Below are 27626 nucleotides of genomic sequence, written 5' to 3'. Positions count from 1 at the left end.
CTATCTTTTCTTTTAAATCGAACCTCGCACTCCCTCTTCCTTGTTTCTCCCATCAGCAGGAGTCAGACGAGTGACCTCCTAAGAAAAGCATCATTTTCATTATGCGTTTGGAAGAAAAGTTCCCATTCAAAATCAGAGGCGTACGATTTTTGCCATATAATTCATTTGCAGTGGTGGAAAGAAAGGAGTCAATTAGAAAATAAAATCTTGACGCTTTTTTTTTTAACTCCCAACATTTGTAAACAGACACTGCATGTATTTTAGTAAATAAACTATTTTATTGAATACGGTTTGTCAGAATTAACCATAGATACTTTTGTAAATCTGGAAAGAAGAGCCTCAGTCAAGTTTGAAATAAAATATGGCTTCTTGTGCAAGAATGCAGAGTGCATCATAGCTCAAGTATGTCTACAGCAAATTTGAAATGACACACAGTTTGAAAGTCCTGTTCTTACAATGTTACATTGGGACAATCTGCTTTGATTGTAACATGGTCTCCAAAGGTTGCACTGCTGCTTCTACCAGTCTCTACATGCATGAATTCCACATCCCTACTCCACTCATACCTTTGCAAGTGAGCCCTCCTCTTTTCCCAAGTCTATCCCCTTCCCCACCCCACCTCCCAGTGATGTGCTGAATCTTGTCGGAGTAAATTCCTCTCGTGTAGCCGATTCCCACTAAACACTTTTGAGAAGGCCTTATTTTGTCAACTTTATTTTAGTACGTTGGTGAATTTCAGTCTATAGTTGAAAACTTGTTTCTTGCACAAACATGTTCACTTATGTAGTTTTTAAAATATCTCAGTGCTCAGAAAGTTAGCACTATAGTGAATCAACAAAAAACATTAATTAAGCCCCTTTCATAGTTCAAACTCCATATCTGTGTATGATAGCATTCAAATTCTATTTAGATGCTATTATTTTAATAAAAGAAAACATTTAATTGTGGCATAGTTCTGTCTGATGAAAATAAAATCAAAGTATTACGATATGTGTTCGGTCATTCAAGCTGCACTACTGCAGTTATTAGCATGTCGTTAAGCTAATAGCATTATTGCCATAGTCATGAAAAAAACACAAATTCAACAAAAAGCACAGTTGTCTCAATTCAAATTTTGTAGATTTTGTGGGTGACTGAGAATATACATAAAGAAAAACATTTTTAGCAAGTTTTCTTGTATTTTATTGATATGAAGCCAGTATGTTAGAAATGGTTTAGGTAATTAGGGTAATAGGTACCGTCTCACCCAAGACAGAAAAGGAATGGATTGCATTCAAGGACAAAGGCTGTTTCATTTCATCCGCCTGTCTTCTTACACTGATGTGCCTGTAAATCTGCTTTCACATGACCTTTCTCCAGAGTGCAAACGTTACGCTCCAGAGCAGCACTTGTTCCCATTACATTAACTTTACTGATAGGATTTTTCTTAAGGCGGCAGAGTTGCTTGGTGCCAGTTTTTACATTTCTTGTTGCATGGCATGGTAATTCTCTTATTTACAGATATAACTTAATTTGCCTAACCCAGCCCAACACTGAGGTTCTCCACCAAAGAGGAAGAATGGTTGCTGGCAAGAAACAAATGGACAAATTACTTCAAGAAATGGTGTGTTGCAAGATAAACATGAAGCAGATATTCACAGAGCCATAATGCCAATAATGCCAATCTCAAAACACATACTTTTTTAAAGCACATTTATTCATTTTGGGTCCTCCCATCCCTGCTCTTGCAAGAAAACAAAAACACACATTAGGTCTCCTTTGACATAACATAACATCAATGATTATCAGAATGTCCTAAGTTTGTATTTTGTGCAGGGCCAGTGATTGGAAATTCACATCGCTCTTTCTTTCCATTGATCACATTTGTTTTTTCTATCCCATGCAAAAAAAACACCTACTATCAAATTTCTCACGGCCTTCTCTCTTTTTGTGTTTCCTCAAACTCCCCTTTGTCCTTCTCCAGTTTCGGGAAGTGACTATTAGGCTTAATAGCAAATCTTGTTCCCTTTTGTTTACTCTTCAATGCCGCCAACACGGAGAGTTTATCAACACGTGGGAGAGGTATTAAAAGCGCAAGAGGATGTGCTATCACATCCTGTGTTTGTATGGCCCTCCAAATGCCGAACACTGCAGTCATGGTGCACAAGGCAGTAGAGAACAAATACATGCTGGTCAAACGAGCCACTTTTGCAAGCTTGCAAACACAATCATATGATTTCCTGTCTTACTTCACTGCCTGTATGTGCCAAAAATGTGTCGTTTGACACACTGTAGAGTGCAATACCACACCCATCTAAAAAGTGCTAGTTCCCCCTCGGTGTCGTGCATGCCCTTATTTGGTTGTGCTATCAGCTCGGTTTGTGATTGGTGGAGGAAATGAAGCGCTCAGCTTTGAGATGCACGTACCTGCAAGAAACCGCAAACACACGCCCCAAGCCGAACTGCTGACAATTTAGCGCGCTGATGGACAAATGGACACGTTATGTCCTCGTGCTCTTTTCGTGCATGAAATTTATAAGAATATAAGTATTTCAGAATTTAGACACCATCATTTTGTTTTTTTATACAGTGTGTACGTATGTTGTACATCGAGTGGGGAGGCTAAAAAAATAAAAATAGTCATCCGACTCTGGAATTACCCTAGTTTGTCACCTCACTACTTGATTTCAAGGCATCAGAAAACAAACAAACACACCAACATGTATTCCGACATTCTGTAGGAAATAGCTAACCTCAAATTTCAGGAAGTTGGTCTTATCGTCAGGAGAAAATTCGGCTTGTGTAAATGCTGTTGTCAAATCGCAAATGTAAAGTGTAGAGACATCATAGCTCATGCAATTGGAGGACTATTTTTGTGATAATTTATTTTATTTTTACTTTAGAGCATCAACATCATAAAGTAATCATTTGTGGAGAAACAGCGGCCTCTGGTGGACATAGTACAATTTAAACACATTTCTGTCCACAAATGAGGCACAGATTGTCTACATATGCCCCATATATTTTTTTGACATAGATCCACACGTGAGTACACTTTTGTTTAAAACTCTCACCGGAAATTTGACAGTAATTGTCAGTTTTTCGTTATGAATGCTGACTCCTTTCTTCAGTCTGTGGGCTCCGCGACATTCTCCAGCTCCGACACTACATCTCTGGATGTGAAAAAGAAAAAAAACAACTTCATTTTCTAAAAGAAACTTCTATAATGTGTTCAGATGTTGTTTGGCACCCTTCCACACCTTTGGTCCTCACTCAGATCAAACTCAGCTAGCACCAGCTTGGCCAGTTTCGGTGTCACCTGCAGACAGAAGGCGGCCGACAGCTGAACGAGCTCCACGGCTCTTTGGGCAGAGCCCTCGCTCCGGCACACGGACAGGAAGTCCTCCAGCAGTTTATCGCTGAGGGATTACATTAGAATATATCAACATTTTTAGATCACCAATGGTACATAACCTTTTATCTGAGCGGTCAGGAAAAGGCCCATTTGTACTTAATTTTGATGTTCACTGATCATCTGCCTACTTTGTTATTGCACTTGTTTTTTTACCCGAGCCAGACTTTAGTTATTTTGTCTTTTGGCCACAATGAAGAAATGCAGTTGAATGCAAGAGGTTTTTATTTGCCACTAAGTCACTTACGATGGAACTCTGTTCTTTTCTTTGAAAAGATGCAGCATCTTCCTGCAGAGAACAGAAAAGTTAAACGTGTTTAAAAAGGGATTATTACTAGTATAATACATAAGATAAATATAAATACGGGTCACTCACCAAGCCTCTTGGATCTTGTTGGCCCGCAGCAGCAGGGAAGTAACATGTGAGAGGGCGGTGTTGCTCCACTCCAGACTGGCCCTACTTCTGCTGCCATCAAATGCGCTTTTTACATCCAGCGCACATACAGCAAATGACTCTTGGACCTTTAGCACAATGCGCAAAATTGAGATTATTTACAAATTTTAATAGTTTTCATGTTTAATGGAAAAAATCATCATGAATATGATCTTGACTGACCTCAGGACTGTGTTTCTCTCTGGCCATCAAGGTGAGCAGCTCTTCAATCAATTCTAGTTTATCATGACCCATGGACCGGATATCTAGAAAGACAGAACATCCAATCTGATCACATACAGTTGGTTTTAATAATAATCCACAATTTAAAGTTTCTGTTTGTAATCGATGTTTCCCAGGCCGGACACATTAAGTGACCGACATGATGTAACTTATATAATCTTTTAGCAACCTTTCCATATAGTAGGCAGCATGTCCAAGCGACTGTCTGTGTCCAGAGCCTGCAGGAGTTCTTTCAGTCCCTGTGGGTTTGGGTAGTACAACTAGAATGATAAAAACATAAAAGGCAAAAATTGTCAGTGCCACATGAACACATTCGAGGCCAACAGATATTGAGATGCACTCACCGATGGAATGAGCTCTTTATACCATTTCAGCACCACATCAATGTGCTCCATCATGCACAAAAGGTTGAAGAAGCGACCACTGAAGAAGAAAGAGGTGGTGTGCACCAAATTATTTTTGCTCCTGGATAAACAACTGTGCTAGGAATACAATTTCTGTGCACGCAAAAGTTGATCCAGTATCACAAGTAGCTTACTATCGAATGCTGTATACATATCTTACTAGTAAATATTCCGTTGGAATGAATCCCCCAGAAGCCTCCAGTTTTCCCCCACCTCCACCAGACTTTGGATTTTATAGCCCAGCTCCAGATCTTTATAATCCATACACTGCAATGATACATGTGGGGAAAATAACACATACAAAAAAAATAGCAGCAATTCTATGAGGGTCATTTAAACAGAATTGACGATCAGATTTGCAATTCACAGAAACATAAACTCTAAGTGACAAAAACTCATGCTCAAGAAATGTGTAAAAAAAAAAAAAAAGGGGACTTACAACTCTCATGGCACTAGAGAAAAATAGAACTGGTGAGAAAAAGACAGAAAAAATGACTTTTTAATTAATCAAGTCTCCACAATGCAAATTAGATCTATACAACACAAAACAGTTATGTCGGATAACTTTTGGATTACTAACCATCCCCAGGGTCCTGGCAGGTGAAGCTTTTCCCTGCCAACTCTGACATCACTTCCTGTAACATGTCGGTGTTGCCCTGGCCAGATGATGCTAAACGACAACGCATTGTCATATGACTTACATATTTCCAAGTGGGCACAAGAGAGATAGCTGGAGAAAGGTCTTCAACTGGTTTGGAACATTTCAAGCACTAATTCATTTTTGATCAGCTAAACACCACTTAACAACCTCGTATCATAATTTATTCTAAGAGAGAAACCTTTCAAAACAACAGCAAGATCTGGAGCCATTTTCATTACGGAGTTCTTGAGCTGGACTGATTTGACCAACTCCAATCCAAACATCTAGGATGTTTTAAATTTTGGAAAAAAAAAAATGCATTTGACTTTAATATAATCCTTGTGCTCACCTGCTTTGTAAAATATAGCCAAGACATGGTCAAAGGTGGCCAGACTGGGTGCTACACAAACAAACAAATACAAATTACATTACATTACAAGCTAGAAAAAGGCAAAGTAAAAAAACAGTGTGTATTTTTAATTACCTATCCGCAGAGCCCTCATCTCACTCAGAGTCTGCAGTGCCAACGATCTGGCCAAAGAGCCACAGCGTCTCAAGACTCTGAGAACACTGTTAAAGGTCAGCAAGTTGGGCTGGACTTTCTGTTGACTCATCTGCTTTAAAATTTCCTACAAGCAAACAAAAGCAACATGAGAAAGAGTCGGACGACAATGAAGATGGACACAACGAGATGTAATATTGTCTGTCCGAAGCCTTACAGTGATGAGGTCCCATCTCTCGATGTATTTATCTCTGATTTCTGGAACAGCCAAGATCAGGGCGTTGAAAATGTGGACGTCGGCTGAAAAGAGAGCCTAATGTTGGTTTTTGTCCATTCTGTTTGATTTTGTTACTTTAATCGGCTTACCTGTCAGTCTGTTGTTGAGTAGGTCTGTGTACATGCTGAAAGCCTTCGCATAGGCGCCATGCTAAAGACACACACATATTGGCAGAATTCTTTATACAGTCTAGCTTCACAAATTACACCAATTAACAATATAAGCACATGCACAATATCATGATAGTCAATCCCGTTGCAGATCTATCACATACTCTAACAGGAAGGTATTGAATTGACAATGAGAGCCGTGCGAACAAGTGTGTGTGTTCTTAACCTACCTTCACCATGCCTCTGATGAGAGCGGAATAACATCGAGTATCTTTCTCCGGCAGCAGGTTAAATATTCTTTCAGCATTGTTATTTTCTCTCCAGGTTAACGTCAGCAAGTCGGATGCTCGACGAAATTTCCCTCTCTGCCTCTTCACATCACCCCTTGATTCCTCCTAAAACGGTAAACATATAACAAACAGCCTGAGCTAAGATTTCAACCTGGGTGTTTTTAATTGTTCTTTACTATATTTCCTGATTAAAATCTCTTTAACATTTTTTTTAATTGAGAGACATTTAGGGAATGTATAATAAGTCTTCCATTTCTTGTCTAATGTCAGGGACTCACCATGTCCTCAGTCTGTGGCCCATCCTCTTGGACAGGGTCTCTGTCACAAAAGAGACAAATCAAGTCTAACAGTTCGTGGGTTGTCTCCATGGACACAGATTTGCCTGGAAGACATGAGTTGAGGAAAGAAAGTTACACCAACAAATATTACTGTAACATAATCCATTTATTTTAAAAATGTCTTAGAAATCCCCGATGCATTTGCAAAAATAGCATTTCTTTCTTCGATCATTTCTTATGGTTCTTATGGGTCCTTATGGATTTCAAAGTAAGACATTTGCAAACACTTGGTTTTATTTTGGGAAAACAATGACCATCGATACTTCTTGTGTGATATTGCTCAATGGTTTAGTTGTTTTTTTAATCCCTAAATAAAAACAAATAAACTAAACTAATTAGTTGCTAAACAGGAGTTGTGGAGAATTTTTCAAATAAGCCCTAACACAAATAAATGATCTGACTATTCAATCAATCAACGGAACTATGTATCGTAAAAAAGAGTGAAGGAGGTGATAAGGGAAAGAAAAGGGTTTGATTTTCCCCGTAAAGCAGTCCAGTGCTATTCATGGTATGCAAATTGCACTTACCACTTTGCAGCAGTTGATCGTACATATCGACCGCAGCCTTGACTTTTCTCAAGCTCACCCTTTCCTTCAGTGCCTCTTCACTCACTTCTTCAAGGCACAGTGAAATTGTATCTGGCATCAGACACTATTGCATAAACATCAAGCAAAAACATTCATTCCATTTACACTGACAATACAATATATATGTACACACACACACACGTTACGACAGAGTCCATATATGTGTGTCTCTTACGGGTATATGTGGCTCAGCAAAATCTTTGGTGAAGAACTTTGGATGGTTGTTGACAAAGTATTTAGCTGCAGATCTTCCAGACTCCTGAGAGAGAGAGAACAGCTTCTGCAAGTGAAGGAGAGATGGAGAGATTATGCATATACTAAATTGGTCCTCTGAAGAAACAGACATTTAAAGTTGACACAAGTACAGTAAGAGATAAAAATGTATTAAATGACAAATGATGAATTTAACAAGCCAAAACAGTTCAGGGCTGTGTAAGAAAGTGTAAGTTTCGTACAAACTCAGCAGCAGTTCTTGGTGAAAGGTAAGGATCATCCTGGAATTGGTAGGGAAATGCTGTAGGATCCTGGTGGGAAGAATATTTGTATCAAAATTTCGAACGTGAAATATAGAAGTACTATCATCTTTGTTGTGATGAATCATACCCTTAGTAGATATTCATACAATTTGTGCACTGCATTCAACACGTTACAATAGTGAATGCAGGGATTACTTGCTTTTTTTCCTTTTTTTTTTTTTAATGATTGCAGGCCATGTTTTAAACCACTCTGCCAGAGCTGTACATGGGCAAATATGAATGAATAGATAAAGAAACAATAAGGGAACTTACCCTCTTCACTGTCATAGCCAAGGCCTCCAATACTGACTCTTTGCGCCTTTTCAGTTAAAAAAATACAATAATACATCCAGTCATTATTTTAAATGGTGTAAAAAAGTGGTCATTACAGTTGCAAGAAAAAGTACTGTAAGTGAAGTACCATACAGTTTAATAATTAATTAATAAACACTTTATCATCTTAATCTAACACAAACAAATAGAAACATGGAATGATTTAAACATTCTTCATGCTTGCAGCTGTATAATTATGGAAGTACATCTGCGCCATCAGGCTGAATTGGAATCATTAATTGAATTTCTATACGCACCACAAAACTGTGATTTTTTTAAATCAAAAACTGTACAACATTCAGCTTTAAAATGTTTCACAGGTATATGTCTTCCATAGAAAATAAATGTACAAACACATACCATACTTTCTTTCTGGGGATGGTGATGGGCTCTGAAGAGTCCGCTACACCAAATACACAAATGTGTTGTGGGTTTAGTTGGGCAATTAAAAACTTTAAAATTTAACCAAGGACCCATGTATAAACATCATATTGAAATATGATCATATATCTCATTTCAACTTGCCTTTATTGGCCTCTACAGCTTGTTGGCGTATAGTTGAGATCCCAATAAAATTCCTTGAAAAGAAAAGGGGAAAATGCATTTAGTCGTTTAAATCCATGCAATATACAGCCAGAAATTGGTATACATTATAAGAGGTCGCCTATTGATTATTTGATAACCCTCCACTATCTGAATGAAGGTTAAAAATATCTTTTATGACTGAATAAATTGTTATTCTGGCAGGATGGAGTTGGTTGCATTGGCAATGATGACCTCTTGCAATGGATGCTGGTCACAAATGAAAGAACAAAAGATAATTCAAGAAGCTTGTATGGGTAAGGGTCTTGTATAAATAGAAACGTTAAATTTTCCTTACCTGTGAAATAACAGCAAGTCGAGATTGCTCATCAAAATTCGATTGTTATTGTATATGTACTTTCCTACTTGTCTTCCGGACGCCGCCATGTTGCTTACGCGCAAAGGCGTCTGGGAGGACTAAACCATGGCGGCTTCATCGAGGGGATTTTAAAAATGAGAGTGTTCTTTTTTTCGCATATAACGCCACTGTTTGGAATTTGGCTTCAAGTATAGTATGTGTTATTCTTCATTGTATGATTTTTGGGGATTTTTCAATTACATGTCTTAAATTTTAATCATACATCTAACACCCCCCTCCCTACCTACTTTTTTTTTTTAGTTCCGTGGGCCCTCAAAGCACGTGGGAGAAAATCGTGCACGGTTTTATGTTACATGTGGTCAGAAAACCTAGCAATGATTTCAGCTAAGTAAACGTACTAAATCTGGATAATCATCCGATATGCTGTTTAGAAAAGACGTGCCATGGCGGCGATTGGAGGGCATGTCGTTTGGCATGTACTCTGCCGAAGAGATACGGTGAGTTTGTTAGCTTCGGCTTCGTGCTAAAGTTGACGTTCAAAACTTGATGTAAACAAGACATTTTTGAGTTTTCGCCCTTTCAATATGTCACTAATCCATTTTAAAGTTTGATTTCCACTACTTTATTGTTATTATTTTTTGTAGGAAGGAACTTTCGCGTGTCCTTCGACCTTCACGTTTAAACTGCGCAATTAAATTGATCTAGCCAAATCAGTAAATACACCAGCAGCCAGGCATATATTGTTGTGAGTAAATTGGTCATTTTTGGTCTCGTCTAGGAAGTTGAGTGTAAAAACGATCACCAACACGAGGTTGCTTGATGGAGTCGGGAATGTGTTCCCAAATGGCCTCTATGACTTGGCCCTGGGACCATCAGACAACAAGGAGGTAAAATATGTTTGAGGCTTTCTTTCACTATTTACACCAAAGAAGCAATGTCTTCCTGTTAATGTTTAAGTCAGACAATGTTGTGGGTATGACCAACAACAATGAGAATTGCATTTGAAATATTGTGACTACTCCACTTGCAGTACTCCTCCTGTACTTTTGCGCTATTGCACCATTTCCACCAAGTTGCTGTTATTTATTCATTGCTCTTATTTATTCAATGTATGTGCCTTCTTATTTTTACTTTTTGTCTTGTTTACTTGAATGTGTAATATGTCTTGTCACCGTGGGATAGTAGGAAACGCAATTTCGATCTCTTTGTCTTGACATGTGAAGAAATTGACAATAAATCAGACTTTGAGATTGTGTTGTTTTGTTCCATCAGGTATGTTCAACTTGCCACCAGGACTTCAACAACTGTCCAGGACACCTGGGACACGTAGAGCTACCACTTCCTGTTTACAACCCTTTATTTTTCGATGTAAGGATCATACACACACAACTTGCCAAATGCACCTTTACTTTATACTGGATTAACATTGTCAAAAAACTAGACATTTTATTCAAAAGTCATACAAAGGAAGTTAATGCTGACGCTAAGTCCATCAACAGCCATTTGTGAGAGAGGATTTTCCTGCATGAACCATGTGAAAACGGTATACTGCACAAGTCTCCAGGCTGAAACACAGAATGACCTTATGCACATCTCCATAAATGTGGAATCAGTCGTATCATTTTGTCCTGAGACAGAAATTTGTTTCTGGATGTTGAGCACAAAGGCCACAAGACAAATTGTACACAAACTAGGAAAAACAGTGTGCAGAGAAGAGACTGCCACAAGAGTAAATGTCTGAAGAAGATGAGACAGCTGCCATTTTCTAATTTGCCAGAATCATATTTTTTTTGTTCTGTGTTAATAAAAGTTCCAGTATTAATTAGGTTAAATGTGTTAGCACTAAAACATTAAAAACCCAAAAATGGGCCGGTTCGTTTCATTTCGGCCTACTAAAACTTGAAGCGTGCCCGTCCGAAGGGTTACTAGGGATTCTGAAATTTTCCAAGCCCTGCTTCTTTCTATTTTCCACTTATGTTTTTGCTGTGGTTTTGCTCATTTTCAGAAACTCTACCTGTTGATCCGTGGTTCATGTTTGACGTGCCAAATGTTAACATGTCCACGGGCAGCCGTCCACCTGCTATTGAACCAACTCAAGTTACTGGACCATGGAGCCATACAGCAAGTTTACCAGATAGAGGAATTTCTCAACCAGGTGAGCTTTAAGCTTAATATTTGTAACGTACAGCAACATATTTAATTTTACCCTCATGAATCACAATCAATTGCATTAATTCTACACATACTGTATATTTCGGGTAAACATCTAACAGACAAAACTAAACAACATAATTGAAATATTTTTTGAATATGAATGTGACTTCAACATTTTTTGGACTATTCTTCAAAAAATTGGTTGTTTAGAGTGTTTTTGTTATTCTGGTTATGCTAGTTTATAGAGAAGAACGGAAAAGTCACTGGTGACGATATTGCAGCAGCGTTGAAAGAGTTCACCGATTCAGTCGTAACTGAAAGCTCAGGAAACATCAACCAGGTCAGTAAACACGTTCACTCTATGGACATAATATATTTCAATATTATTTTGGATGGGTGGATGAACATTTAAACTATATTGTGATAAATGTATATTCACATGAATAACAACACTGTAACCAATTTGGCAGTTTATGTTTTTTTATATATGACATTTTCTTCTCTAGATAAAACACATTGTTGGAAGAAAAGACTCTTTGATAACTGATTTCTGGAGAAATCACATGAAATCTCGGAATTGTCCCCACTGCAGGTAATACTATACCAAAGATTTACCTTAACTAACTTCAGTATTGGACAACTATAATAAGAGCATCAGTTCCATCATTCCCATTTGATCATTTTTATATTAATCATGTGACTTTTCTGTTAAGCAGTGAATGGAGATGTTTATCCTACCAATTAAAAAGAATGATTCTTTCATGGGTCACTATGTAGGGATTTGTTTTGCATTACTTTCGTAATCTAATTGTCGTTTATGTACCTTAATGACTAAAACGAAAGACAATTGTGTGCAAACAGGAGCAAGCGCTTCCCCCTCCGAAGGGAGCACAACAGCAAGCTGATCGTCACATTGCCCGCTGGCACGCAAAGCATTCTCAAATCTGATGGTGAGTTTTTTTTCCCCTCATTTTCTTGTAATTCTTAGGTCTCTTTCAAACTATCTCCTACTTTCTAAGCCATACTTGGTTTGCTTTTAATGGCTGCTTCTCACCCCAAATCAGTTGATAGTTGATGACATGAACATAGATACCAATATTTTGATTGGACCTTTCAGGAGTGGACATGATGGCTGGAGACAAAGCCTACATGACTGCCAGCACAGCTAAAGAACACATCAACATGCTGTGGAAGAAAGAAGGTAAGGCAACAGAATGTGGGGGCGAATTTTAAATTAATTATGAGATGTGAGATTGACTTGTTTCACCAAACTATTCTCATTTCTTTCCAGGTTTCTTCCTGAAGTGTTTGTTTTATGGGGTTGGGAACAACTCTGCGTCAAACGGAGCGGAAGAAGGTTTCTCTCCGGATCTCTTCTTCCTGGAGTTGATGGTGGTCCCGCCATGCAGGTACAACACAGCCCCTTTGATGACAAGCTGAGCGTGGTTTTGCTTAAAGATGTGGGTCTTTCCTACTCCTTCGAGGTACCGTCCAACTAATCGACTGGGTGACCAGATGTTTACCAACGGTCAGACGGTCAACATGCAAGAAGTGATGATGGACAGTGCAATTGTAAGAAAACTGCTTTCTCTCATGGCTGTTGAGAAAGGTACACAGGAAGCTGAGGTAAGTAAGATTTTGTCTTTGCGTTGAAATAATCAAATTCTTTTGAAAGAAATGTTCTTTCTCTTATTTGATCAGTCTCAGGATAGTGAAGAGAAAGACAGGTCTTTTCTCTCAGAGATTCCTGGAAAGACATTAACAGATAAACTCTACAACATATGGATTCGCCTTCAGACACACATCAACATTGTCTTTGACAGTGACATGGACAAAATGATGTCTCAAAAGTACCCAGGAATCAAACAGGTACATCCTGCAAAGGATTGGCAACTACCAAGTCTTAATACAAACTGTCTAAAATCTCTCACTTACAATACATGTCCAAAGCTGCAATTTGAGGAGTAGTAACATTTAAAATAGTCTAAATAATAATATTTTTTGATTTAGCTGTTTTACAGTATTCTTTTTGTTTACTTTGCAATCTTTTCCCATAACCCTAACAAAAGATTGGGGTGACTGCGTCCTCGTTTACTTTTTTTTCCCACTTCACCTTCCAGATGATTGACAGTCCTGGTTTTTCTTTGTAGATTCTGGAGAAAAAGGAGGGATTGTTCCGTAAACACATGATGGGCAAAAGAGTTGATTTTGCAGCTCGATCTGTCATCTGTCCAGACATGTACATTGGAACCAATGAGATAGGACTTCCCATGGTATGATTGAGTCGATATTTGCAAATCCATCTTTGGTGGAAATTAGTCATAAGTGAATAGTTGTCCTCGTTTCTCCACAATTATAATTTGTCCTGTTTGTGCAGGTGTTTGCCACAAAACTAACCTACCCGCAGCCTGTCACGCCTTGGAATGTGAAGGAGCTTCGCCAGGCCGTCCTCAATGGCCCAAACGTCCATCCCGGTGCGACGATGGTGATGACTGAAGACGGCAGGAGAACCCTCTTGTCACCGAGCAGCTTTACACAAAGAGAAGCGGTTGCCAAGCAGCTGTTGACGCCCTGTCCGGGTCCACACAAGATTCCAATGAAAATAGTGAGTCAATACGAAGGAATTGCAACGGTTGCACTTGTTGTTGTTGGACAATCCGCCACGTGAATATGACTTGAACCTAAAATGAATCATCTGTCTCAAGGTGAACCGCCATATTAAGAACGGAGATGTTCTGTTGTTGAACCGACAGCCAACCTTGCATCGACCGTCAATACAGGCTCACCGTGCACGCATTTTGCCTGGAGAGAAGGTCTGGACGTCTATTGAACAGTTTCAATCACTCGCAGCCTTAGGATTCAAATTCATTGTCTTATAAGATCGCTTCGCTTGTTCTGTACGACAGGTACTGAGGCTCCACTACGCCAACTGCAAAGCTTACAATGCAGATTTTGATGGAGATGAGATGAATGCTCACTTCCCACAGACCGAGCTCGGTCGAGCTGAGGCCTACACGTTAGTCAGCACCGACCAACAGTATCTTTTGCCAAAGGTAGATTCAACTTGCATACAGCACACCTAAGTAAAAACAAACAAAGCCAACAATTTTGCACTAATGTAATTGCTTTGTGTGGAAAAATGTAGATCCCTTTTTTTCCCCATATTCATCACACTTGAAATGTTTCGGATGGTTAACCTTGTAACGCTTCAAAACATTTAAGTGTCATAAAGAGTAAAAGAAGGGGAAGGGCGCCAAATAGGTTTTTATACTTCTCACTAGTTTGTTTTTTGTTTCATCAGGATGGGACACCTTTGGCTGGTCTGATTCAGGATCACATGGTTTCAGGTGCACGCATGACAATTCGAGGCAGTTTCTTCACCAGAGATCAGTACACCGAACTTGTGTACAGAGGACTGACTGACAAACAAGGGCGAGTTAAACTTCTCCGACCCGCAATACTCAAGCCACAGAAACTCTGGACAGGAAAGCAGGTATGTAGTGTCATATGGTTGACTTTGTATTATGGATTTCATCAAGATTACAAGCATCCTGAAATTAAATGATTAAAAAACTGGTTGTCTTAAATTTTACGGCGAGTATCAAAGCTGCAGGCATAATCAATCTGCCTAGGGGATTTTTTTTTCCAGATTTACCTGTGGTATTTTTTTGGGCAAATGCTGACTGTAGTTGTAAACAGTACTTTTTATTTCCTGAGTTCATTTGCTAGGAAATGGGCTCATATTCTTAAACTTGTAGTTCAGAGTTTGTTTAATGGCTATGAAGTGGCCACTTTGTATGAAGCAGATTTAACCAATTACTTCTCCCCTTCATAGGTGGTGTCCACACTCCTCCTCAATGTTATTCCAAAAAAGGCCGTACCGTTAAATCTGGTTGGAAAATCAAAAATCCCCAGCAAAGCATGGATCCAAATTCCCCCACGAGCGACTCCTGGATATGACCCTGACACCATGTGTGACTCGCAGGTGCACAGACACACACACACCCATTTTTGTTGGTCTCAGGAATGTAAACATGGTATCAAGTTGTTAAATGAGATTTGACAATTTACTGTTCTATATTTCATAGGTGCTGATCCGTCAGGGTGAGTTGTTAGTGGGGGTTCTGGACAAAGCTCACTACGGCTCCTCTGCATACGGTCTGGTCCATTGTTGCTACGAACTTTACGGAGGAGAGACCAGCGGCAATCTACTCAGCTGTCTGGCCAGACTCTTTACTGCTTACCTGCAGTTATATAGAGGATTCACTCTAGGTAAATAAGATTGTTTCCTCTTCCCACAGGCAAACCACCATATTTGAACATACGTATTTACCTCCAATGTGTTTTTCTATTAGGTGTTGAGGACATTCTGGTGAAACCAGGTGCCAATAAAAAGAGGAAAAGGATTATCAAAGAATCACTGAAAATTGGCACAAGAGTGAGTTCAAGCAACCACACCTTGTCGTTTGCTTCGTATCTATGTACTGTCATCAGGGTTAGGGTTAGTCATCAACTGTCCTCAAACTGCAAACCGAGAATGCACGTTGTAAAATAACGCAGCCTTGTCAAATTCAGTGTATCCTCCTCGGTGGATGCTACTGGCCAAAATGGCTGCAACAGTGAAGGTGTAGTTTGTCGGCCCCATTGTGCTTCACCTGGCCTCTGGGCATAATCATGTACTACACACAAAGAACAAATTTGCCAACTGGAACCTTATCGTAGCCAAAGCTGATGTGTTTTCAAGGGTGGTAACAACAACGGTCTTTCTCATAGAGGGGCTTTAATTTTGACTTTGGTAACATTTTCTTTTTGTTTTCCTCTATTCCTCAGGCCCTCCAGGCAGCATTCAACTTTGACAGTGGTAACATTTTGTTTTCTCCATTCCTCAGGCCCTCCAGACAGCATTCAACCTTCCCCCCGACGTGGACGAAGCAGAGGCTAAGAGCCGTTGGCAGGATGCTCATCTCAATCCGGACCAGCGAGATTTTAGCATGGCTGACCACAAATTCAAAGAAGTGGCCAATCAAGTCAACAATGACATTAACAAGGTGGTGTTTAAAGTTTTGCGTTTGCAATCACTGTGGAATACAGTTCGTGTTGTCACACTGACTTTGTTAGCATCGCCACAGTTACGGGTATGCAACAACTATTGCAGCTGTGTCAAATTCAGTAGCACCCTCCTCTGTGAGTGCTACTGGCCAAAATGGCTGCTACATTGTAAGTGTAGCTCGTGGGCCCTATTGTGCTCCAACCATGGCCTGTGGGGATAAATACGTGCTACACACACGCATGCACACAAAATGACTTGTGACGTTGCAAATACCATCGTCAGGGTCCCATAATTCTATTGAGTCTATCTTGTCTCTTTTGTAGGTGTGTATGCCAATTGGCCTTCACACCTCGTTCCCAGACAACAACCTCCAACTGATGGTCCAGTCAGGTGCCAAGGGTTCCACCGTCAACACCATGCAGGTGAATTTCCTCACTTTCCGCCTTTCGGTGAAATTGTGGTCATTTATAGACTTCCACTGTCTTAATATTCATCTTACTTTGGTTGACTCTGCAAGCTTCATTCTTTGTGCGCATGTTTCAGATCTCGTGTCTACTAGGTCAGATTGAATTAGAGGGTCGTAGGCCTCCACTGATGCCCTCTGGGAAATCGCTACCTTGTTTCCAACCATATGACCCAGCGCCCGTTGCTGGAGGTTTTGTTACTGGGAGGTTCCTCACAGGCATCAAACCACAGGTTTGTCTTCAAGCTCCTGTTTTTACGAAAGATTGGTCAAAGCTTAATTTTATTGTGAACTTTTCTACCATCAGGAATTTTTCTTCCATTGCATGGCAGGCAGAGAAGGACTGGTGGATACTGCTGTAAAAACATCTAGATCAGGATACTTGCAGAGGTAAATCAATCATCGAATGGCAGCAATGGTGGAAAAAGATTCCACCCACTTCTTATTTTATCTCATCTTCCGTTTTTCTTCCGTAGGTGTATTATAAAGCATCTGGAGGGTTTGGTGGTGCAGTATGATCTGACAGTGAGGGACAGTGATGGATCTGTAGTCCAGTTCTTGTATGGTGAAGATGGGCTTGATATCCCTAAGACGAAGTTCCTGCAGCCGAGGCAGTTTCCCTTCATTGAGGACAACTTTGAGGTAAACCTTGTGAAATGTTGTTGCAAGTATCCCATAGTCAAAGAAAACGTTTCTGCGAGAACTGGGTGAGCATTAAACAAAAAATGGCAGCCTTGTCAAATTCAGTGCATCCTCCTCAGTGTATGTCACTGGCCAAAATGGCTGCCACAGTGAAAGTGTAGTAGATTAGCCCCACTGTGTTCTGATATGGCCATTGGGGATAAATTATACTACACACAGTCTTTGTAGCTAGAAATAAATGCTCATGCCAGTTTTTGAGGGGTTTCTAATGTTTGAAAGCTTTTGCATAAATCCCAAATGTGGATGCTTGATGTGTTTGTACATTATGTAAATTAGCTTCGCATTTGCTAAGTATAAAGCGAGCTAATGTTATTTTTCTTATTTAAAGGGACAGTCAACCCCCAACTTTAATTTGTAATATGTTCTGCGTAGCCCCACTTGTCAAACAGTGTTCTGATTAATGTTTTGTTTGTAGAATATGAATTAAACAGGCCAAATCCACTTGTTTTATCCATCTCAGGGGGTGGCCATTTCGCCACTTGATGTTGATTGAAAATGACATCACATTTGCCAGGTCTCTGGGCGCAACCAATCATGGCTCACCGGTTTTCTGAAGCTAAGCTGTGATTGGTTGTGACCTGAGACTTGCCGACTGGGATGTAATTTCCCAGCGTCGGCAAGTGGCAAAATGGCTGCCCCCTGAAATGGATGAAAATTGCTCAATTTTGCTGCTTAACTTTTATTCCCAAACCAGTGAATTCATCAGAATGACGTGTTTAGACCAGTGGGGACGCATACAACGTATTATTGTAGGGAAAATTCTGGGGTTGAATTTTCAGATTTTTTTTCCTCACTATGCTGAATAACGTCATTTGGATTAAGCCATTACTTTGAAACTCTTGTATAATTTAAACGTAACCATTTTGTTGTCGCTGTAGGTAATAAGAAAGTCGCAGGGCTTGGACAAGGTGTTGGCACGAGTGGACCCTCAAGGTGCCAATAAACATTTTTCAGCCATACAACGCTGGAAATCAAAAAGAGGGTTGGCTTGTCCTCGCAAAGGTACATCATTTATGCCACATTTCAAATGTTACTTGTTGTGCTTAGTCACCACCACTATTGACCACAGTCATCTAATTTTCTTGTCATCTGTCATAGGAGCATTTCTATTGTTTTCCCAAAAGAAGCTGGCTCAACTGAAGGAGACCGAACAAGATGCCGGACTAAATGTGTGCGGGAGGGATGCGGCTGTTCTAAAAGTATTGCTGGCATGCCCTTGTGTGTGTGTGTGTGTCCTGTCCATGTTAAGGCCGTAAATGTACAGTGATCCCTCGCCACTTTGCGCTTAATCTATTGGCCTCGGGTTTGCGGCTATGCCCACCCCGCGGATCAACGTCGGCCAGCACGGCGAGAGCAGAGCGAAGCCGTGACACATTTACTGTCGTTTTTTTGTGACTTTAGGAGGTTTATTGAATCCCGAAAGAATGTTTCTAAAAGTCAGTTTAACTTTAAAATGTTTAAAAATACAAGAATGTCTTTAAAAATCACAATAAAATGTAAAAAATAAAATTATGAAAGTCTTGTGCGGATATCGTAAAAATATTGACTCCACATCGCAGATTTTCACCCATCGGGGCGGGACATCTTGGAACCAATTATCAGCAATATACGAGGGATCACTGTAATCATATTAACACCTTTTCATTGGCACTGTTTTCTTTCTCCAGCTGATAGAACAGTGGCGTGCTCTAGGTGAAGATGGGCAATCAAAATACAAAAAGAAGTCCTCCCGCTGCCCTGACCCCAGCCTGGCTATGTTTAGGCCTGATATAAGCTTTGGATCTGTTTCTGAAAGCTTTCACGGCATCATCGAGAACTACTTGCAAAATCGAGACACGATGAGTCCACAGGGCTTGGATGCTGACAGGTAATTAATAGTGAGCAGTCTTTTGATATTTGTATGCTAAAATTATTTGTGTAGTTAATTCATATTCCATTTTTAGGCTTTTGCAGAGGGCTCTTGTCTTGGTCTCAGTGCCCTTTTTAATTTTTAATTTTTTAATTTGTGTCCAGACTTCGACCACTGTTGCATTACAAGTGGCAACGGTCACTATGTGATCCAGGGGAAGCGGTGGGTCTGCTGGCAGCTCAGTCCATTGGCGAACCCTCCACCCAAATGACCCTCAACACCTTCCACTTTGCTGGCAGAGGAGAGATGAATGTCACACTGGGAATACCTCGGTAATATCAAATGTTATGACTTGCAATTACAGTCAATGTCTACGCTTGAGGAAATGTTAGTAATGGTTGTTTTTGTGTGGTGTGTGTGTGACAGACTGAGAGAGATCCTGATGGTGGCCAGCTCCAACATTAAGACTCCTATGATGAGTGTTCCGGTGTTGAACAGCAAGAAGGCCTTAAAGAGAGCTCAGAAACTCCGCAGACAACTTACAAGGGTCTGCTTGGCCGAGGTAGGAATGGATGATCTTGTTTGGTTGTTGGAGACCTGAAATCCTTCTATTTACTTTTCACTAATCGATCATGTTACTGGCTTCTCCTGTCCCCCTTTGTTCTCATTTCTTTGGTTGGCTGTGTGTGAGAGCAGGTACTGCAGAAAATCGATGTGGTCGAGACACTACGTATGGAGAGCCTCCCTCGGTCGAGGATGCAGACCTATAAAATCACTTTCAACTTTCTTCATCCTGAGCATTATGCTGAAGACAAACAGCTCTCACCCCACAAGATCCTCCACTACATGGAAACTAGGTGAACCATTAACATCCTCCCATTTAAGACATTGCTGATTCAAACCGCCTAACTCTGTTGTTACTGACACTTTCCTCAGATTTTTTTACCTTTTGCTTCAAGCCATTGACAAACGTGTTGCCAAGCTGGCCTCCATTGCTGTGGGGACCCAGAAGGCCACCCTCAGAGACAAAGACAATGATGGTGATGAATTGGCTGAGTCACCAGGGGTACAGATTGACAGACATATTGCTCATATTTTTCTCTTTTTACTTCTTGCTGTTCCCCATCTTACCATATTTCTGTTGTCAGGGGGATGATGGGGAGGACGTGGCGGAGAAAGAAATAGTTGATGACCAAGCGAATGAAGGTGACGCTGACGCATCAGATGCCAAGAGGAGAGACAAGCAAGAAGAGGAAGTAAGAGGATGAATGCACACGTACTATATATTAGAGTATTTTAAAATATTTCTGTGGTGAAATTAAAACTTTTGAAAGCCCCTTCATCAATCTTTGACTCTATGATGTCTAATCTTTTTAAAAGGATAAAGTTCCTTCCATATATCCCCAACATTTTCTTTACAATAATATGTTGTATATGCCCCCACTACTCTAAATATGGCATTCTGAATAATATTGCAAAATACGTAATAAACACTATTTTTTTTCCCCTATTTGTCAATCCAAACTTAGCATTGTCTTTGTAAAATCGGCATTTTAGCACAACTTGGTGTCGTATTGTGTTCTAATCGAATTGAATTCCTCAATAGTCATGGAAAAACTGTCAAGAGATCATTTTCCACTTAAAACCTGCTCTGAACCTGCAATCAGCCCTACTCTCTTCCTCTTTAGGTCGATTATGACAGCGCGGAGGAAAATGAGGATAAGGATGATGCGGAGGAGGAAGAGGAGGCGCAGGAGGAAGAGGAGACGCAAAAGGAAGCACAAGAGGAAGCGGAGGGTGGTGCCAAACAATCCAAAATGGAGTCAACAGACGCGAAAAAGAATCAAGCAAAAAGTGGAGTAGACGAGTCTGCCAATCAGATGAGGGTGAACTTTGTCCTGAATTCCAACCCAGCAATAGAGGGCTACTGCTATGACCTCAAGCACGAACTGTGGTGTGAAGTAAGTTATTATCAAGTGAAGATAGTCTTTTCTGCACGCTCGAAACTGATGTTGGAGGCTCCTCCATTCATAACTGGAGGCCTATTTTCAAATATGAGTGCATGAAAGTTGCAGTAGTACTAATGAACCCATCATGTCATTAGACCTTACAATGTTCCATATCACTTTTTGTTGACAGTTGGAAGTGGCTTTCCCAGTGAGCAAAGTGTACCTTGACATGACGTCAGTTGTGTCAAAACTAGCCCAAAACGCCATCATCGTGGAAACCAAGGGCCTGACCCGATGCTTGCTGAATGAGACCACAACCAAGACTGGAGAAAAACAGATGGTTCTTAACACTGAGGGCATCAACATGCACAAAATCTTCGAGCACAGCGATGTATGTGGACAGTGTGCTCTTTTTCAAGCTTTGATTTTAGAGATGAATTCCGAGAGAGAAAAACAGACAATTCTTTTCTGCAGTCATCCTTGTGAAGAGGAATTCAAATTGCTAAGATCTCATTGCCTTATGGTGACAATCTTTGTGACTGTATCGTCCTCCAGATCCTGGATGTCAACAGGCTCTATTCCAACGAGGTCCATGCCATGGCACAAACCTATGGGATCGAAGTAGCTTTCAAAGTCATAGAGAAAGAAATCAAAGATGTCTTTGCAGTTTATGGTATGCACTCACTGGAAGACCCCCTCGAAGTTCACAACCACTCAGCTCACTATTATTTCTATCTTCCCCCAGGTATCCAGGTGGACCCCAGACATTTGTCACTCGTGGCAGACTACATGTGTTTTGAGGGGGTCTATAAACCACTGAACCGCCATGCCTTCAAGTCCAATCCCTCCCCACTGCAGCAGATGACTTTTGAGACCAGCTACAAATTCCTCAAACAGGCTACTATGCTGGGTGAGAGGACATGTGGTGCATGCTAAGTACATAGTTAGGATGCCTTCACGTTAGCAAAAATGTACATTGTATGATTCCAAATATACTCTTGTGGTTGGGAGGTGTTCCAGCGCAATAGAAAAATGCAGAAATTCAACACCGTGTGTTATGTCTGCAGTTACTAAAATGTTGTCAGATTATTGCACAAGATGTACTCCTCGCAAAATTCTCTGCCAGCCATGCATGTTGACAATTCATGCTTTGCGTATCGGTGCACATTACCAAGAAAGAACAGCAACACGCCGAATGTGTTTTTTTTTTCCTTTCACCCCCAGGCGCAAGTGATCAACTGGTATCGCCATCAGCGTGCCTGGTGGTGGGGAAGGTTGTCAAAGGAGGAACAGGACTTTTTGAGCTCAAACAACCGCTGCAGTAGAGGGGACTGATTTGGAACCTTATTGTAGGCATTTTGGAGTCATGACTTTCATTGGACAGTGACAATAATCTCGAACAGCTATCATGGAGTGGACGAGACATGGGTATCATCACTGTCTTTGAATGAAAGTAAATGGATTTGGATAAATATATTTATAAAAATGTTTTATCATTAGCCCAAATTACAAGATGAGTTTGTACAGCATTGTTTCTACTCAAGATTGTGTTCTGAAAGATACTGTGTTTTGTCTAAGATATATGCCACTTATTTGAAATGTTGAAACTGCAACATGAAATGAATACAGCAGCTTGTACATTTTTTATTAATTGCTGTTGTATTTTCGACACCTGCTAGTGGGGGGAAGGGGGGGTGTCTAAATTGGGAAAGTTGACAAGGATATAAAAATATAAATTAGAGTTGTTTAAATATAGACAAAAGTGCCCCTAAAAGTTCCCACATGGACTGCACGACTAAGCCTCGTTAAAAAAGTCCAACAATGAATTTAAATCGTAACTATCCAGGATCTCCAAGAGCGACGACACTTTTGCTTTCACATTCTGTCCTTTGAATTTGAACTTATCAATGAAGAGGTCCGTGATCATGCCTACAGGGAGAAAGGAAAAACATCAGTGCTCGAGAATGAAGAATAACAATAATGTTGACTGTGAATGCGAAGGTATCACCGTAAAGCCTTTCCAGGTGCGCCGGCTGCCTCTTGTACTCCTCCAGTAGAATGTCCGACTGGTCCAGGATGCTGCGGTATTCCGAGATCAGGAAGTCGGCGTTACCCTCGTGAAGCTGCAGCTCCTGAACCATCAAACCGGGGTAAAAATACAATTTAGCATTATTTATTTATCTCCGATACTGACTTCTGATTGGGGCTCAAGTGGGCAAACTTTGGAGAGTCATGTTCGGGACCTTCTAAATTTATACATTTTTCCTAGAAGAAATACACTTGCAAAGAATGGGTTTTTGTTCCAACCATGGACTTTGCTCGGACATACTTTCAGTGCATCAATGAGCTGAACTTTTCTTGCCAACACCAGCTGGTACTCCAGTTTAGGGTGAATCATCTTGAGCGTGTGGCTCACAGAATCGTCGTTGATGTCTGTGGAGGTAAACCAGCGGTTCCAATCTTTTACAAATGCTTAACCATGCAGTACCTGACTGCAGAAGAATAATTCTCCCGCAGCAGCCCACCGTAGGAAATGTTCAAGTTGATTTTGCGTTTGGTGGCCTCTTTGGAGAGGACATCGCTCAGGATGGAGATTGTAGAGATGTTATCTGACTTGAAGTGACCCTCTCCTTTGCTGGGGGGGGGGACACCAGTGCGTTGGAATGCTTAGTGAATGCTAACATATTACCTTGCAAACAAGTTGTGATGACAATTGGAATCGAGAAAAAAATTCTCAAAATGCCAGTTGCTTTTTATGAGTGGCCATTAATAACCCACGAGTGCATTTGAAGTCATGCATTTCAAAATATCTCTGTTTGTGTTAGTGCACTGTTGCTGACCTGTAGGTGGCATGCAACTGAGTGCCAAGGAAGGTGTTAAGAAAGTAGAAGGTGACGCTCTCTCCCGCCGGTGTCTTCTCTGGTACCTCCGGTAGACAGAAGACCACCCAGGAGTGGATTTCTGCAAAACTGAACTGCCCCACCAGACTCAGCCTGTTCATTGGCCTAAGCCCCCAACGCAGAAGGTTAGGTCATATCGAATTAATAATAAAAAGGTGTAGGGTGGAAAGTCACCTGTCCTGGTCGATGCTGTGTGTGCGCTGGTGAAGCGAAAGAGGTTTGATGCGATATTGGCGAACCTGACACGTCTTGGGCTGTAGTCTGTGGGTGACGTAAGCCTGCAAGGTGCCGTATTGCCCTTCGATGGACCTCACCTACAACACAAATGTGACGTGGGCTGGAGGCGGGGGTTGTGTGATGGATGGTTTGCCCAGGACCGCCTCTGGCTATATGTTTCTGTGAACAATGAACCACAATAATAATAACGCTACTTACCTTGAGCTCCAATCTGGTGGTGTTGGCTTGACATCGGTAAGTGGCCAGCAGGAAGTTGCCATTAGGTTGCTGGAAAGAGAGAGAGGATTTCAAAATAGGAGTCACTAGTCAGTCAACAAGAAAACCATTTTTTCATGCGTAAGGTTCGTGGTTCACCTCAGAGTCGCACTCGCTGAAGCTGACCACCGCTGAGTTATTGTCCACGTCCAGCAGGTCAATGGGGACATCGCTCTACAAGAGACGGAGACAAGTCGGACTGCCAGATATTTTGAATGGTATTTTATGCTGGATGATTTATTTGTATCCATCAATTGTCCTGCTAAAAAAAAAATAGTTTTATGCACAAATGGAGAAGAGATAATAGAAAATGAACATTAATTTTGTGGAATTTGAAGGAAAAATAGCATTTTAAAATATACAGTCCGTATCACATTCTTCCCATATTACATTGTACTATACAAAAACATACTGCAATTAAGTCAAAGTACCATTGTAATAGTTTTCAGAAAAAAAAAGCCCAACATGTCCCCTTAAAGCTTTACCAAGTCAGCAAGTACCTGGAGCAGCAGGTTGTCAATGGCTGTCTGGACCTCCAGCGTGAGGCTGTAGCTGGCATCGTCCTGGCACAGCGTAAACTTGTCGTTGATGCTGAAGGTGGGCACCACAGAGACAGCTGTCTTGGACAATGACGTCTGTTGGTACTGCTCGCGGCCCACTTGAACTTTGACCTGGAGCTGCTCCAGCTCCGCCCTACGGTGAAAGAATGGCTCGCGTTTCCACGTGTTGCTCTGGAGACCAAAGCTGTCAGCGGCGGCGGTTACCTGAGGGCTTCCACTTTGGCCTGAACCTCTTTACTGATCCTGACCTCGTCTCCCGCACCCAATTCAGCCTTTTGAGGCTCCGTGGTCAAACCTGTCACCCAACCTGGAAAAACGCAAGACAGCCCCAAAAGGCATTGAGATTCGTCTGCTTGGATGCACTTGATGATTGATAGACTGGAAGGTAAAACGTTAAAAGCGTGATTCAAAATAATGCTTTGATGAAAAGAATGCCTTCCTCAGTTACGTTTTGAGTATTTTAAGTGTTTGTGAAGGCCAGGGATCGTGCAAACTCAATGTAAAATGGAGTGCGTAAGCAATGTCACCTGTATAGGTAGCAGTTAGGATCTCATCATAGGACTCCTTTCCCACACAGCCTCCTTGAATGGAGGTCACGCTTTCTGACAAAGCCTGTACCAGGCAAAGGAGGAAAATTACAAGTCGGTTTCATGAGACTGACTGATCAAGTCTACATTTAAAGACCGCTCACATGTTCAAAGCGTTGCGTGGGCTCGTTGGTGCTGTCAAAGCCATAGACGGCAACCATCCCATCATCACGTCCCACCAGGAGATCCCTCACGCCGTCACCAGTGATGTCGTAGGTGTCGAGGCAGAGAATTCCTGGACGGCGCGGTATCGCAGGGCATTTTATTGGGTACAACCGCACATGCCACCTGTTACATAAACAGCACAGTACGGTACCTCCTTTCTTTTTGTCGTTGTCAATCTCCCATTTGGTTGTCGCTGAACCCTCGCCGATGTGAACTGAGCCAATTTTGCCATCCGTTGTCCCGTAGAGAATGGCATCTCCTGAGAGCGGAATGAAATTTGTGCGATTCACATGACATATCATAAGGATCTTGTAATCAAAACAAAAGGGGATTGAGTTGCCTCCATCTTTGTTGTAGCATTCTAGCACAGATGGCTGTCCGGGCACTTCCACCTCGTAGGCCAGCTCAGATCCCTGATGCATTTAAAGAAACAAGGCAACGTTTTATTGACCTAATTCCTGTTGGACAATCAGGAGTACAAATAACCTTTTCTACCTGCAGCACCCTGAGAACACGATCTTGACACGCCAGCACAGGGATGGTACGAGCCAGGTTCTCTGAAGACAAACAGATGATGTCGTTGATCTTGTCTCCAGACAGGAAGTAGTCCTGGTCCTTGCAGTCACAGTAATGGTTGTAGATGTAGCTGGCGCACACAAAAAGGTCAGCACCAGACACCTGCCTGCGTTGGACAAAGGACAAGGTGGGTGGACCAGGTATTTTCAGTGTAACTTGATGGAGTTGCTGCCTACATGGCATTGATGCTCTCTGTAAGATTGGCGTCAAAAGTGAGGAACTGTTTCCCCTTCTTGGTGAATCCTCGCACTTGAGAGCCTGAGCAGACAAAGATCTTCTCCTGTGGGGTTCCCACCGCTCCGCCAAGGTCCATTCGGCATATTTTCTGCCCCGGGAGTGTTTTGAAGACAGGCTGTGAAACATGGGTGCTTAAATTAGCCACACAATATGGACAAAATATACTAGCGAAGTTGACTCACTACTGCTTCGCATTTCTTCATCCCAAAACATGTCAGTACGCCGTCATGGTCAGCAACAGCCACCTGCAACAATGACATGAAAAAACACATCAGTTTAAAGCTTATTGCATTGAGATTCACACAAATAGCTCGGTATGCATAGGTATCAATTGAGGAAACCTTCTGAGTGGCTTTTTTCCCAAGTGTTGGCAGCAGCCTCATGGTTTTTTGGGATGTTACGCCAACCTGCAAATTGTAGGAACCAACCAGTGCCATATAGAATAGTTTGACGTTCTTAAATATCAACATAATACTAATAAAGCAGATAGAAAGACGATTTACCTGGATATAGTCAACTCGATTTAAATTAATTTCCATCTTTATTTGGAAAAGATCTTGACTCCGGAGGATAATAACGACGCAAGCCTTCAAACTAGATGCTTATCCGGCCACAAAAGTGGCAACCCGTCGTTCCATTCGCCAGTCACTTGTGGCAGCTAACCGGTGAGGTCAGAAGAGATGAGGATTATCCACTCAGGAGGATAAACTCGATATGTTGGCTAGCAAGCTAGTTTAGCATCCGCGATCTGTTCACACGAGAAGACAACGAGTAGTATTTAAAGTAAAATGAGGACGATACTAAGTTGTGAATGGAAACACGAACGGCATTCAAGTCGAAACCGAGACGAATTCAAGACGCGCTAGAGGCATTACGATTAAACCAGCTACCATGGCAACGTCGCCACCCGCAATAACCTGTACAATCATTGGCCGCTAGTGTTGGCTCGTGAGTGGACGATTCGTTCAAACAAACGAA

General features: G+C 41.2%; 3 protein-coding genes and 3 non-coding genes across 8 annotated transcripts; 4 read left to right on the top strand and 2 right to left on the bottom strand.

Annotated features, from left to right (window-relative positions):
* Nucleotides 1-2844: 2844 nt before the first annotated feature.
* Nucleotides 2845-9086, bottom strand: ptcd3 (pentatricopeptide repeat domain 3). The gene is made up of 23 exons (XM_088372302.1): nt 8944-9086; nt 8589-8641; nt 8424-8466; nt 8004-8049; nt 7671-7739; nt 7391-7495; nt 7156-7279; nt 6569-6672; nt 6231-6395; nt 5980-6040; nt 5831-5913; nt 5596-5740; nt 5461-5511; nt 5052-5141; nt 4911-4939; nt 4632-4738; nt 4412-4490; nt 4237-4327; nt 4008-4090; nt 3768-3913; nt 3639-3680; nt 3240-3398; nt 2845-3152 (listed from the first exon to the last, which is right to left on the bottom strand). Exons 1-23 carry the CDS (start codon nt 9030-9032, stop codon nt 3107-3109), a joined length of 2010 nt encoding a protein of 669 aa, XP_088228428.1. The 5' UTR covers nt 9033-9086; the 3' UTR covers nt 2845-3106.
* Nucleotides 9087-9264: 178 nt separating this feature from the next.
* On the top strand, nt 9265-22782 carry polr1a (RNA polymerase I subunit A). The gene is made up of 37 exons (XM_088372266.1): nt 9265-9461; nt 9743-9851; nt 10237-10332; nt 10970-11119; nt 11357-11458; nt 11625-11710; nt 11980-12068; nt 12236-12319; nt 12410-12527; nt 12603-12744; nt 12820-12987; nt 13269-13391; nt 13496-13723; nt 13824-13931; nt 14025-14171; nt 14420-14611; nt 14954-15103; nt 15207-15390; nt 15474-15556; nt 16008-16166; nt 16492-16590; nt 16712-16864; nt 16939-17021; nt 17108-17273; nt 18212-18335; nt 18432-18532; nt 19001-19200; nt 19347-19514; nt 19609-19744; nt 19879-20039; nt 20119-20248; nt 20331-20438; nt 20871-21143; nt 21322-21522; nt 21687-21804; nt 21877-22041; nt 22356-22782. The coding sequence occupies exons 1-37, from the start codon at nt 9385-9387 to the stop codon at nt 22454-22456; spliced, it is 5082 nt and encodes a 1693-aa protein (XP_088228392.1). The 5' UTR covers nt 9265-9384; the 3' UTR covers nt 22457-22782.
* On the top strand, nt 15674-15809 carry LOC148403941 (small nucleolar RNA SNORA5). The gene has a single exon (XR_015862710.1). It is a non-coding gene; the product is annotated as a small nucleolar RNA SNORA5 (small nucleolar RNA).
* On the top strand, nt 16269-16407 carry LOC148403940 (small nucleolar RNA SNORA5). The gene has a single exon (XR_015862699.1). It is a non-coding gene; the product is annotated as a small nucleolar RNA SNORA5 (small nucleolar RNA).
* On the top strand, nt 17359-17494 carry LOC148403939 (small nucleolar RNA SNORA5). The gene has a single exon (XR_015862700.1). It is a non-coding gene; the product is annotated as a small nucleolar RNA SNORA5 (small nucleolar RNA).
* On the bottom strand, nt 22760-27626 carry bbs7 (Bardet-Biedl syndrome 7). Of its 3 annotated transcripts, XM_088372287.1 has the most exons (19): nt 27152-27623; nt 26990-27055; nt 26831-26893; nt 26588-26763; nt 26331-26517; nt 26176-26248; nt 25987-26094; nt 25775-25905; nt 25611-25695; nt 25288-25390; nt 25024-25216; nt 24623-24697; nt 24467-24535; nt 24206-24345; nt 23972-24136; nt 23657-23766; nt 23461-23564; nt 23140-23263; nt 22760-23060 (listed from the first exon to the last, which is right to left on the bottom strand). In XM_088372287.1, the coding sequence occupies exons 1-19, from the start codon at nt 27185-27187 to the stop codon at nt 22927-22929; spliced, it is 2142 nt and encodes a 713-aa protein (XP_088228413.1). In that variant the 5' UTR covers nt 27188-27623; the 3' UTR covers nt 22760-22926. The 3 variants fall into 3 exon arrangements, 2 of the variants coding, with proteins under 2 accessions (XP_088228413.1, XP_088228405.1); XM_088372279.1 differs by having other exon boundaries at nt 25987-26248; nt 27152-27625; XR_015857796.1 differs by lacking the exons at nt 23461-23564; nt 23657-23766 and having other exon boundaries at nt 25987-26248; nt 27152-27626.

The sequence above is a fragment of the Syngnathus floridae genome, chromosome 1 (genome assembly GCF_059516105.1).
Source record: "Syngnathus floridae isolate MCC-2025c chromosome 1, RoL_Sflo_1.0, whole genome shotgun sequence".
Taxonomy (NCBI): domain Eukaryota; kingdom Metazoa; phylum Chordata; class Actinopteri; order Syngnathiformes; family Syngnathidae; genus Syngnathus; species Syngnathus floridae.
The sequence above is the reverse complement of the archived record's forward strand: the minus strand, read 5'-3'. Positions and strand labels throughout refer to the sequence as shown.